General features: G+C 33.6%; 1 protein-coding gene across 1 annotated transcript in view; it reads right to left on the bottom strand.

Annotated features, from left to right (window-relative positions):
- LOC124358150 (polycomb protein Sfmbt-like) overlaps positions 1–12,489 on the bottom strand; it is a 28,127-nt gene extending 15,638 nt beyond the window's left edge. Inside the window, 8 exon segments of the mRNA XM_046810442.1 lie at positions 5,689–5,859; positions 6,403–6,544; positions 8,022–8,135; positions 8,938–9,431; positions 10,311–10,350; positions 10,352–10,436; positions 11,458–11,579; positions 12,409–12,489. Of these exon segments, the coding sequence (XP_046666398.1) occupies positions 5,689–5,859; positions 6,403–6,544; positions 8,022–8,135; positions 8,938–9,431; positions 10,311–10,350; positions 10,352–10,436; positions 11,458–11,579; positions 12,409–12,489 (1,249 nt within the window).
- Positions 12,490–12,867: the final 378 nt, after the last annotated feature.

The raw sequence follows: 12,867 nt of genomic DNA, 5'->3' as shown, positions 1-12,867 counted from the left end.
TAATTGAGGTAAAACAAAATATACAACAAAGAGATGCGGTTTCAAGAAGAAGGTAAAGTAAAGATTAATGATTAAGTTTTATGTTTGAGATAAGTTTAAGTAATGTTAAGATACACATAATTTTAAATAAATTGCATTCTGTGAAGTCTTAATTACTTTCGTAAAACATAAATATTTTATTTTAAGGAATTTTAACTGTGTGGCATGCAAAAATCATTACATTTTATATTACGTCTCATCCAAGTAACATATAGGCTAGCAAACACATCATCACAAGAAATCTGAGGTGCATCAAGCATTTCAGTTTTGGTAAGTTAAGATAAAAAGACACAACTTTGTTCAGGACAATTTAGCTGGTAGAACCAGAATATTCAAACGGACGATTTTTTATCTGATTTCTTACGAGCCAGCTATAGCGAAATAACATTGAATTTTACCCTGTAAGATCAATGATAAACCTTTAAAATTTTAAGGTCTTATTTATGGTTGTAGAGTTATGGTTCATGTATCATTTTAAAGATATGATTAATATGCAGCCTAACGACTTTTCTTGTGAAGTGTGTACATCTTTAAAACAAGACCCATAATTCTACAACCGGCTATGATATGCGACTAAAATTAAGATGGGGGCCAGTATGAGATCAGTTCTTAAAAAAAATTAAAGCTCAAAGTTTGGATGAATAATCTCAAGCCCTCATCTCACAGCATGAGTAGTTCTAACTGTGTGTCTAGTGTTATTGCCATCACAAAGCACCATCCAGAAATTCTTCTATTTACAAAAATATACAGGGAATTGACTATCTACGATGATAATATAGGAGAAGAGACCGTAAATCCTTATTGTTGTCTTTTACAATATTGTAGGCTAAATACAGTAGTGATGAGTTGGTACTATTTTTAGTTCCCTTTTTCAACAACTTAATATTTTTTGGCACAATTAAAAAAACCTGTTTACACAAATAACTCGTGTAAAAGTAAATAAATTTTCCGATAATTTAAAAAATCATATGGTTGCACATTGGAAGAACTAATCTATACATTGTCAGGCACTATTGGCCACTCGACAGGGTGCATGAACAAAATGTCCCAACCTGCAATTCCTTTTGTACTAAGCAGGATTAGGATTACTATTGCAACAACTTTCATCAGTTTTTTCATAAAAGGGGAGGCCGATCCCCTGGTAAGTCTTATAGTGCCTATTCTCATGGGCCATTGGTCTGTGCAAGAATCTCATCAATCAGAGAAGGAGGAGAGTCGATACAATACAAGCTCGATGGTACTGATAAAAGTGCTACAGTCACAGATAGGATTTGAATCTGCAATACCTCCAATTCAAATCCAAAGTCCAGCACTTTAGACTGTTCAGCCATCAGCACTCCCAAAGGTAAAACTAACCTGTCTCATTACACACCTAATAAATATTATAAATATAGTTGACCAAATTATCATTTTGAGAAGTTCATAATTTTTACAATTATTCATTTGTCTTTAAAATTTTTATTTTACTGCGGACTTTAAAACAAATTGTTACGTTACAACAATCACTGACAGTTTGATTCTTCTGATTTGTTACCATTGCAAGTTTTGTGGTTCCTGAACTTGTTTTGTTTGTCCTGGTCATTATTTATAATAAATATGTAATGAAGTGTAATACAACTTGACTGAGAATTATTTGAAATAGTTAACAACTTCTATGTTTAAAAGATAATAGGATTTCGGACATTCCCCTCGTTACGTGTTACAAAAAAGTAATGTTATAACATATAACAAAGGCAAATGTCCAAAATCCTAATATCCTTTCAAACCTTCCACAATCAATAGCAACATGTAAACAAAGAATACTATTGTTTAGTTACCTAAAAAGATGGGATTTTTATCGACAGAAACAAGCATAGATTTATAAAACAGCTATAAGATTATGACAAATTTTTAAAGTAACACTTGAACTTTCTTCCAAATGTTTCAACATATTTCCAATTAGTTAACAGCAGAATAAACGTGTTGACAACAAAAGCATACAGCTAACAGAACACACAGCCCACCCGCCTCTGTCCTGTTGCTATGCTGTAGCGCTGTACGCTATACTCGACGAGGCCACGTCGCTGTAGAGTGATTCCCCTAGCATCCATAAACATCAAGATCAAATTTACTATTATTTTAGAGTAGAGTCATTAGGTATTAAGGGTAATTAGTTTTCAAATTCATTGCTATGTTAAGCACATTAATTCTGATTCTCTTGTTTTAGAGAAAAGTAGTAACACATTTTTAGGCTGAAAACACATTTCTAGAAGTGAAAAAATACAGGATATCTCAGAATTCTCTACAAACTTTTTCACGTTATTATTCCTGGACCAAATACAAATAAAAATATAATACTCATAATAACTTTCCAAAACTCAATAATTACCCAAGAACCTAAGGATAATTAAGTGTTGGAAATTTGAATATTTTATTTTGGTTTGTCTTTGGTCCAGGAATAATACCTGAAAAGGTTGATAGAGAGTTCTGAGGCGCCCTGTATAAATAAGAGATTGCTTGCAGTTTATATAAGCCTATTATGTAACATAAGCGTGTCACAAATGTTCCAATGTGTGAGAAGCCATTTATAAATGATTTTATGAGTGTATATATATTTATTAACGGTTTGATATTAAATAGATTTAACTTCTAATTGTCAATGGTAATGAGGAAACAATGACCACAAGTCAAAATCATAGTTGATGCAGGTCATGTAAAAATGCACAATGACTGCTAGAAAAAAATTACAACTAGAGCAAGGAGAGTGTTGAATAGAGCTTACTTGTAGAGCAGTCAAGTAAAATCGTTTTAGAATTTCTAGAATAATATTTCTGTTTGATATTCTACTGCTTCTTCATGAGAATTACCCATAAAGTCTTTAAATAAAGTCCAAAACACCATTAGGGACATAGAGTATCCCAGTACTGCCATTCAAGTGAACTAGTGAATCGAACCACAAACGAGAACTGGTTACCCTACTCTGCAAGGCATGTGGGGAATGAGATTGCAGACAGGTTGGCGAGAGTTAGAAATGTCATTCTCACTATTATGGAGGAGATTTTGGTGAAAAAAGGAATTCCAACATTGCTGCATCCACCCAATAGCCCTGATATAATCCTTTGTGACTTTTCTTATTTTCCAGATGAAATCATATCTCAAGTGAGACTAGCACGTTAGCGTACAGGAGGCTGAGGGGGTTGTAACCGCAGTGCTGAAAAGGTTAAATTTGGAAGATTACTACGGCCAATTCCAAGCATAGGAGCAACATTAGACTCGTATAGAGTTAAGATTATTTGAAGGTTGATAATAAAATAATAAAATGTTTTTCTTAACTTAATTTGATTGTCTTCTATTAATAAATTCCCCAAATCTAACTGCCACACCTCTCAATGAGAAGAATAGAAACCACAAGAAAAACAAAGACTACCAAGATAGCTAGCTTATAATTGACTAATTGAGACACTCAATTGGTATTAAGAATAAAAGACAAACCTTCAATAAGTTTTGGTAATGCAGAGCTCCTTTGCAAAATAGAGAACCCTGTAGGTAGACATTGTATAAAATCCAAATTTTGTCTGTAACCTCTCAGGTTACCATTTTTAAGTACTTTTCATTTGGAAAGAGAAAGTGACTACAACAACTACCTTCATGCAAACATAAATTTGAAAAGGAACAATTATAAACCCTCCTTTGAAAACTGTGGAAACATTTCTTTTGAATGACCATAATAAGACAAGATTGTAAATACTGATGATGACAATTCTGACCATGTAACTGCTGTATACTACTCTTGAAACACTGAACAATTTTCAAAAGCTAACGCAGACTGAGCAAAGCTGATACTGTAATGACAATATTATAGCTGCACATGCAATCTATACATTTTTATTTTGCATTTTACAGTTCTTATTACGTTTCATTTGTATATTACTACAAAAGATTTATAATTAGTAGTTATATATAAGCGAACAATATATGATATGTTAGATCCAAAGGCTAACATGCGTAAGCATTATCGGGGTAATGAGCTTCTGTCAAACTCTGGCACTAGAAATATTAATGGGATACACTTCACTGGAGCAGGAGGTGAAGAAGATGACCTCATTAAGTGCTATGAAGCTGTAAAGTAGAAAGGTGACTATCAGAAGGACGCCTGATACAGGAATTTCTTGAGGCCGAAAAAACGTACGTTCTGAGTGTATGATAAAAATAAACTCCTTTCATAAACCATATCTCGTCTCTATAGAGTATAGAAAGTACATATATACGGAATACCAAGAAGGTACTAATACTATCAGACAGTCAGGCAGCATTAAAGGCACTTTACACTTGCTCCTTTGACCTAAAGACAGTATGAGAATGCAAAGAATGTACTAATGGAACTGGTAAAGGGAAAATAAGTTGTCCTTGCTTGGGTGCCAGGTCACAAAGGCTTTTCCGGGAACGAAACCAAAGATGCACTTGCCAAGATTGGCTCTATAAGCCTTTTGGTAGGACCAGAGCTAGGCTGTAGAGTTGCCTTCTCCTACATTAAAGGACTGGTAAATGCTTGGGAACAGAGGATTAGATTCGAAGAAAGACCTCAGGAATCAGGCAATCAAAAATGTTTATCACTCCACATGCAAAAGGATGGTCAACAGTCCTAGATCTCTGCAAGGAGAATATACTATTAGCACTTGGAATGTTAACAGAACATAATCGTCTTAGAAAAATCTTATAAAGATGACTCAAATCCAGATTGAGAAATGCAGATTCTGCGAAGAGGCAGAAGAATCAGCGAAACACATATGGCTAAACTGTCCTGCTTTTTGCAAAGCCAGGGAAAAATTCCTAGGAGCTTGCCTCCTGAACCCAAAGGACATCACGGAACAGGAGTCCTCAAATCTCGTGTTTTTTTGGAAAAAAAACCTAAGAATTTGAGGGACTAAACATTAATTATGAGAGGCGCAAATGTCCTTTCCGGAGTAAGTGCAAAAAAAATATCTAGATCAATTTTAAATTATGTTATTCGGTCTTAATATAGTTAATTGTTGATGACTGAATTTAACCCATTGCAGGTGGTCAAAAACCTTAGCAATGTTACATCCCATTAGTTATTTACATAAATATTTACAAAATAACAATCCTAGCTGAGAGCATTAAAATGCACTCTAGCGCGAATGTCTAGAAACACAACAGTTATTAATAAACGCAGAACTGAGAACACAGTGTCCTCTTTGGTCTCTGGTCCACTAAAGAGAAGAAAGCACATGCTGTGCCCTTCGCCTGCAATGGGTTGAAAACAGAAAATTGTGGATTTTTATTGACATTTACAATTGCTAAATATAACATCAAATCGTAATACTGTTTTGGGAAGACTTGCACAAGAAACCTAGCTATGTTAAATCCTATACTTGATTTTTTATCTTTAGCCCTTTTTTAATATTTCAATTAAGGAATGAATAAGATTGAAAACATAAATGAATATTTCAGACCCTCACTTGAATAAAAACCCTGTCATCTAAACTTCCAGGGCTGGACAAGTCTTGGTGTTGTATAATATTTTTGTAAGTTTTTTGTAAGGATTTTTATCCACCAGATTTCACTGATACTGCATGATTACAAATTGTGCTGGGTGTTAGTGAGAAATAAGAGTTGTAGCAGTACATCTGTGCGCAGACACGCACTAACCTGTCAATACGCTGTCCTGCATGGGCTCAGCCATCCAGATGTACTCTGGTCTGAGTGGCACGGCTAGTGGACTCTCAGTCACCACAGCTTTACGCAGCCCCACCACTCCACCAGGCTTCTTGTTGCCCACGCGACGACGTCTCTTGCGTCCTATACGACTGGTACCCTTGCCTGACAAATCAACTAAACTATCAAACATGCATTTCCCACAACACTATTTACACCCACTATTTTTTTAAGAACTTTCTTTAGGAAAGCGAATGGTACAGTTAAAAAAAACTAATTATGCACAAATTTCTAAAAAATTACTATGCTTTTGTAACAAATTTGGTCTCCTTAAATTACGTTCACTTAAGTTTATTACACCTCGTCAAATATAATTAAAAATTATTTTGCAAATCATTTCAGTGTTTACAAGTAAGATAGCAATAAGAATAAAAAGTAAGCAATTAAGTACGATAAGTGATTTTCATCCACTTAACTCTTCTTGTAACGACTTTTAAGTGCAAAGTTTATGAAATACAATTTGAATTTGAGAAAAATCATTTATAAAACTAAGAAAACTTCAAATTAGACAGAGAATGATCATTGATTAGTACACTAATACATCAAATAATTTGTTTTACTGTGGGTAGACAATTATCAGAGATATGGGTTATCCAGTCCTATTGGCAGTAAACTAATACGGGTAACTTAATAAATGTGTGAGCAAACCTTGGTTGAGGCCGTTCTTGACAGGTGATGGTGGTGCCTCCAGCTTGTGAGCTACCAGCTGACACCAGCCCACTGGGTACATATCCGAGCTGGTACAGTCTAGCCATTGGTCGTACTCTTCCTCCCATCCATCAAAATGGATCTGAACAACATATCTCATAGTACAAACAATGCAAATCAGCTTGAATTTGTGAGATCCATAAAAGTTTATAACAGGATGAAAGTGATCTTCAGACAACAAACTCATAAACTGACTGTCTAAAGTAATCCATAGTCAACTTTTAAAAATAAGGGCTGCTGGAACAGATATTTATGTAATAATGAATATATCATCTTTATACATTCACTAATTTACTAGACTGATCATCTTGCAAGCACTAATCATTGAGAGCCTGTTTATAACAATGCTTTAACACACAAGTTTAGGTGCACACTTCTTTATGAGGATATTGGATGAGTTGTTACTACCAATTACAGTAATTCTTAAAACGACATGTCTTTATTATTACTTTCAGTAGTTCTTTTTAAACCAAACAAAATGTCAAACAAAAATGACAAAAACGCGCAAAACTCACAATGAAAAACATTCTATGTTTATTAATTGTACAATATGAACAATCACCATTACATTTTGAAAATACTTTTGAAAAATATAGTGATTATCTGTTGGTAAGAATTTTATAGTTAGTGGTCTCAAACCGCTGCTTAAGCATTACATAACTAGACATTTGCAAATATCGGTATGACAGCAGGTCATTCATGTTAACGTGGATTTAGCAGTCATGGAGTTAAAATCAGAATTTATGTAGAATACAAGTTTTACGCTACACAACAAGGTTAAAGCAAAAATACGTCACACCTGAATTGACAAAGGTGAGAGCTCTTGGATCCTGTGTAGTCACATCGCTTGGGTTAATTCTCTCCAATCTGGACTTCATGCAGTTTTCCAGGTACCACTTAATTATTTTAACTTTGATTGGCAGTCCATTGCCACATTTTTTACTTTTGTAAAAATGGTAAAAAAGGGCCTTAAGGTTATATAAAAAGAAAAACTGACCATGAAGAAAATACAATTTACAAAATAAACAAGACAATGCAAAGCTGAGCAAATCGTTGTTATTTATTGGACAGACTTCACTCAATCGATGAGTTTATTTGAACTTACTTATATGGCAACGTAACACAGAACAACACAACAATCTACTAAATTGTACAGCTTTATAAATGGAAATATTATACTAACAATTAACAGAATAGCGAACATGAGAAGAATGTCATGGTCATCTGTCAATGATTAAATCAAACTGAAACGTACAGAAACAGTGGTAGTTGAAATGGAAACTTTGTAGATACAGTCTAATAACACCAAACATGCACTTACATTCACATGTACCTGGTCTAGTGTATTAGTTTACTAGTTATTAATATTTCTTTTAATCTATTATAAAAAAATGTTAAAGAAGATTCTTAGAAGTCTGAAAAAAAAAACAATTCATGCTTGACTTAAATTTAAAATATTTTGCTTGCATGCATTTACGCCTTCTAATAGTTTACAATAACGACCTCTCCCTTATTTTAAAATTTCTGAATGATACATGTATAGCAATGCGTAAACTCACTTTCAGTAGCCTCCCAATGACCCTGGAGATGGTTGCGACACACACCAACCTAGGCTCCATCAGGTCAACAGCTTCCAGCTTCATGCCGACTTCAAATCCGTGAGATGGAATGTCCTGCACACAACAAAAACATGAAAGTATAATTTACCAGCCTATTTAAAGGCAAACAAACCAAAATGAACTGCATACTAATATATATATATATATATATATATATATATATATATATATATATATAATTATTTTAAAATGATGTTACATTTAAAAAAAAAAAAACCTAGTGAATTTACTAGAAATTAGTAAAGTTCCAATGATAACATTTAAGAGTGCTTATATTATTTACAAAAAGAGTGTCATCAACTAGCAGAGTAAAAAAAACTAATTTGAAAACGAATGACTCTACATACAAATGCAGACACTGCAAGTGGTTTATACCTACACAATAACAACTTTGTGTTTTGTTTTTCCTCATATTATCTCTTATATATATATATATGGGCTATTTCAAAAGTAACCACAATTTGGCTAATAAAAAAATACCCAATCTGATAAACATATTTTATTATATAGATTTCAAAACTACAATTCCTATATTTTTATAAATAATTACCATTAAGGCTTAAACATTATCGTATCTGTTGACCAAATAAAAAATGTTTTCTTACAAAATTTCTGTCATCTGTGCCTTTAGCCAGCCAGTAACAAATCTTTTGAGTTCTCCATTGTCATCGAAACACTGAGAGATTTTTTCATGACAATGCGAAAATTTATCCGAAAGCTCAGAGATTATGACACGTTGACCTTCTCTATCTCACCACTAGCTGCAGATTGAACTACTAACAGTATTGTAAGCAAACAGTGGTTATATTTACAATAGCCTTCGTAATTAACTGATAAACAATAACAAGCTGATTACCCTACTGAAGAGATTGAGTGGTGCTGCAATACAACCAGTTGTGCGAAGGTATTCGCCCCATTCAAAGGTGGTGTTCTCCCACCCTTTGGGTCCTGACAACGGGATACCGTGTGATGCACAGAAGCCAGCTGGGAAGATATACGGGGAGCTCATGTGATAACAGAACCAATCTGAACCGTTCATCTCCTCGTAAGAGTCTACTCGAATCATGATGTACCCTTCGTTTAACACTTTCATAACAGTGGCAACACAAATGGCGGAGAGATTGAGGGGATCCACTGCCTCCAGTTTCATGCCCTCTTGGAAACACTGGGAAGGCGCGAAGGGGATGTGGTCTGGCAGAGGGAAAAGGTCTTCTGTTGCATCGTCCTTGTCCCGCAGTCCTTTAACGCAACGGTCAATGTAGGCCGGAGGTGCATCGATTGTCTGGCCAACACGGCGTGCCCATCCTACAGGGTGTATTAAGGGAGAATCTTCATGGCACCAAAACCCCCCTATAAGCATAAACAATGTTTTATATTCTGATCATGACCTTAAATGAACAATTAGACTATCATTCTACAGTATATACCATTCAATGTAACGAATAATAGGTCACATTTTCCAATATATACATATATTTCTTATGAAACTTTTTGAAATAAAAGATTCCAACTATAGAAAAAACTACACAAATTACTTTTAGTATACCTTTCCAATCAAAATACTAAAACCATGGTAAATACATTATAGAAAATCCGAAATACTGAAATTATGAGAAAAAGAATGCAATACTATTATTATTTATCATATAAATAAAGTTAATAATAATTAAGTATTAAAACTGATAAGATAAAACATAGAGCACAGATATGATCGTTGAACAGTTTCCTGCTTTATATACCCTATACTATATATTCTTGAATATTACTATAGACTTCTTTAGTTGTTATCTGTTGAATAGACAAATTTTTTTAAATTACATCTAAAAATAATTAAACATATAGGTTTAAAAACAATAAACTTATAGTAAATAAACTGAATAAGAAAATTACAACAAACCAGACTAAGAGAATAATTAATATTGTTTAAAATGTAGGCTACGCCTCATCTCTCATGAGGGAGGATTGCAAACTTCAACTAACAAAACATGGGCAGTTCAGGGCCTGCTTTTAGGTGGTACTTAAACGCATTCACTGGTCAAACCAGCATGCAATTAATTTGTTAATGATGAAGGTAAATTTTGTGATGTTCATTTACACAAAACAGTAAGTTGAAGCACGATATATATACTCTGTTTTCTATTTTAAATTTCACTAAGTTCATTAACTTCATATCACGTTGAGTGTAATCATTTAAGCAATAAACAAGGAAAACAGAAAATTTAAGCTTACCATCTTCCTCAGGATCTGCATCATAATATTTTATATGTAAACCGTTTACCTACAATTTTCTTAATAGTTGCTACTTTTATTTGACATATCCTATTTTTATCCACAACCTCCAAGTTTAGGTCACACCTGAAACAAAAAAGAAGGTAAGGAAAGAACCTAACTCTAGAACTTTACACAATTTTTACGAAATTAATTAATTGGAGTGATAACTTGATATGATTCATTTATTACCAGTGATCCAAGTATTAAAATCAGCTCTTGGTTCAGGTGGTAAAAAAAACTAGGAGCTAGTTTTTCAGTATCAATGGGTCATTTACCTTTGTAAAACTAATTTATAAACACCCCAAACTGATTCAAACTGAACTTGGTAAAAAATACGACTTATAAAAGACTTGGAATAAGTTGGTAGAAAGCCCTATAAAATAAACAGTTTCAAGATGGCAACAAAATGTATCTGTCTAAAACTTTTATCTTAGTTATTTTGCAATCTAAACCAATGTTGCACCATTCTTTTGAAGTATCTTGTACACATTGTTTCAATACCTCTCAAGTTTAAAAAAACAGCTCAAGTTCAGGTGGCAGCTGTTCAAAGTTTTGGAAAGTAAATAATAACCCAGCGGCAATGTGAGTCGATACAATCGTTATTTATAACTGATTGCATTGAAATCCAGCACATATTGTATTTATTTAATATCCCACAAAATGGTTTTTGTCCGTTCATTATATTTAAAGGCTCTCTACGCCACCTTTGAATTTTAATTTGTTCATGGTTATTTTCTGAATAAATATAGTCAATTTATTTAATGAACTAAAATGGTGCCATTTCACATTCATAAATTTGTATTTTAGTAATGAAAACATAGCATAGTTCATTTTTGTGTTTGAACCATTTCATAATATGGACTGAAATGGGCCCATTTCATTTTCATAAATTTGTATTTTAGTAATGAACACACAGCTAGAGAACTTGGTGTTTAAAAATCTGTAAATATTTAGAAATCTCTTCAGAGCTTATAACCCTTACTTTAAGATATAGTAATAACCAAGAACTAGTGATTACTTATTAATTAGTAAATTAACCACTAAGTAAAATGCATATTAGTAAAATAGATCCTGACATTATAAAGTAATGTGTGGTAAATCTCACCTGAACCTTGACCGCAAACTATCATGAACTTTAGAATAAAAATTAGAAGGCAAAGTTCTTGCTCCAGTTAACCTTTTCACCAGAAAATCTTTCCAATCTTTGTACTTGTCCTCAATTGCTAGAACAAACAAAAGCAACAGTGTAATAAGTAATCAACTTAAAACTTAAGATGCTCCAGGTAAGGTTAAGAACAAAAAAGTAATTGGTAACCTTGGCCGGAGAGAAAGCTACTGTTCATACAATGCTGAATAAACAGTAAACTAATAAAAAAAAACAAATTGTATTGTAAAAATTAGAGATCTACGGTTCAATGAAAAATATCATTCTGTATGATATGGTTATATTCGTTCCAGTGCATCCTTTTACTGCATTTGTTCATCACCACAAGATACATTAGTGAATTGAACAATGTCACAACAATTGTCATATAAAATTTGTTTGAGTGTTTAGTCATTTATGATAACTGTTAAGTTATCATAAATGTATACATAATATAATTTTTTATTTGTATATATAGTAATATAAAAAAATAGTTATAGTTAAATGGACCAAGTTATAACAAAATACTGAACTTGTGGGGGGGGGGGGGGGTGGGGGGGGGGGGGGGTGGGGGGGGGGGGGGGTGGGGGGGGGGGGGGGTGGGGGGGGGGGGGGGTGGGGGGGGGGGGGGGTGACTACATATTAGAAAGAAGTCCTATTGTTATCTATAGTAGCCCCATGAGCTGAGAGGACAATCATAAGTTAAATCAACGTGCAAAGTGATAAAGTAAACGTACCCTCACCCATCTACAAAAGTGTTTTGTTTTGCAGGTAAATCAGCACAAGATGCTAGTGAGGATCAGTGCAAGGAGATGACTAAGAGATTAAAAAATGGAGCGGGGGCTATCACCCTCTCACACAGTGGGGAGGTAGGAGTGTATTTTACTAACGGAGCGGATGGCATGGGCCTACCAGCTGGGCGACCAAATACATTACGGGATAGATCCGGGCCAGCACCTTGTTGAGCCCAGCATAGCCAAACTTGCTATGCATCTTATATACAAATAGTTGTGCAGTGGTTTTGGGTAATTGAATAAATATTTTTAAATTATTTTGATTTTTAATGAAATGACCAAATTATATTTGAACTCATGTTAAAAATCATAAAATGATACTAATGATAAAAACTTCAGCTTTATAATTATTTGCAGTGTAATTATTCCCTTTGTCTTGAATTTCTTATAACACTTAAAAGTCAAAAGTATCTCTGTACCAAAAGATTTAAAATATTTACTAGCTGAACTATAAATAATTTAGGGACAAAAAACTTCTCAAAATATTAAAATATTAGAACAAATTTCTTAACAGAAGTAGAACTCAATCCTTGTAAGATGAAATTTGTCATGAAAAGTAATTAACGAAAGATAGATC

Source organism: Homalodisca vitripennis, chromosome 3, assembly GCF_021130785.1.
Source record: "Homalodisca vitripennis isolate AUS2020 chromosome 3, UT_GWSS_2.1, whole genome shotgun sequence".
In the NCBI taxonomy this organism is placed as follows: Eukaryota; Metazoa; Arthropoda; class Insecta; order Hemiptera; family Cicadellidae; genus Homalodisca; species Homalodisca vitripennis.
Note: the sequence above shows the minus strand (reverse complement) of the source record. Positions and strands in the feature narration are given on the sequence as shown.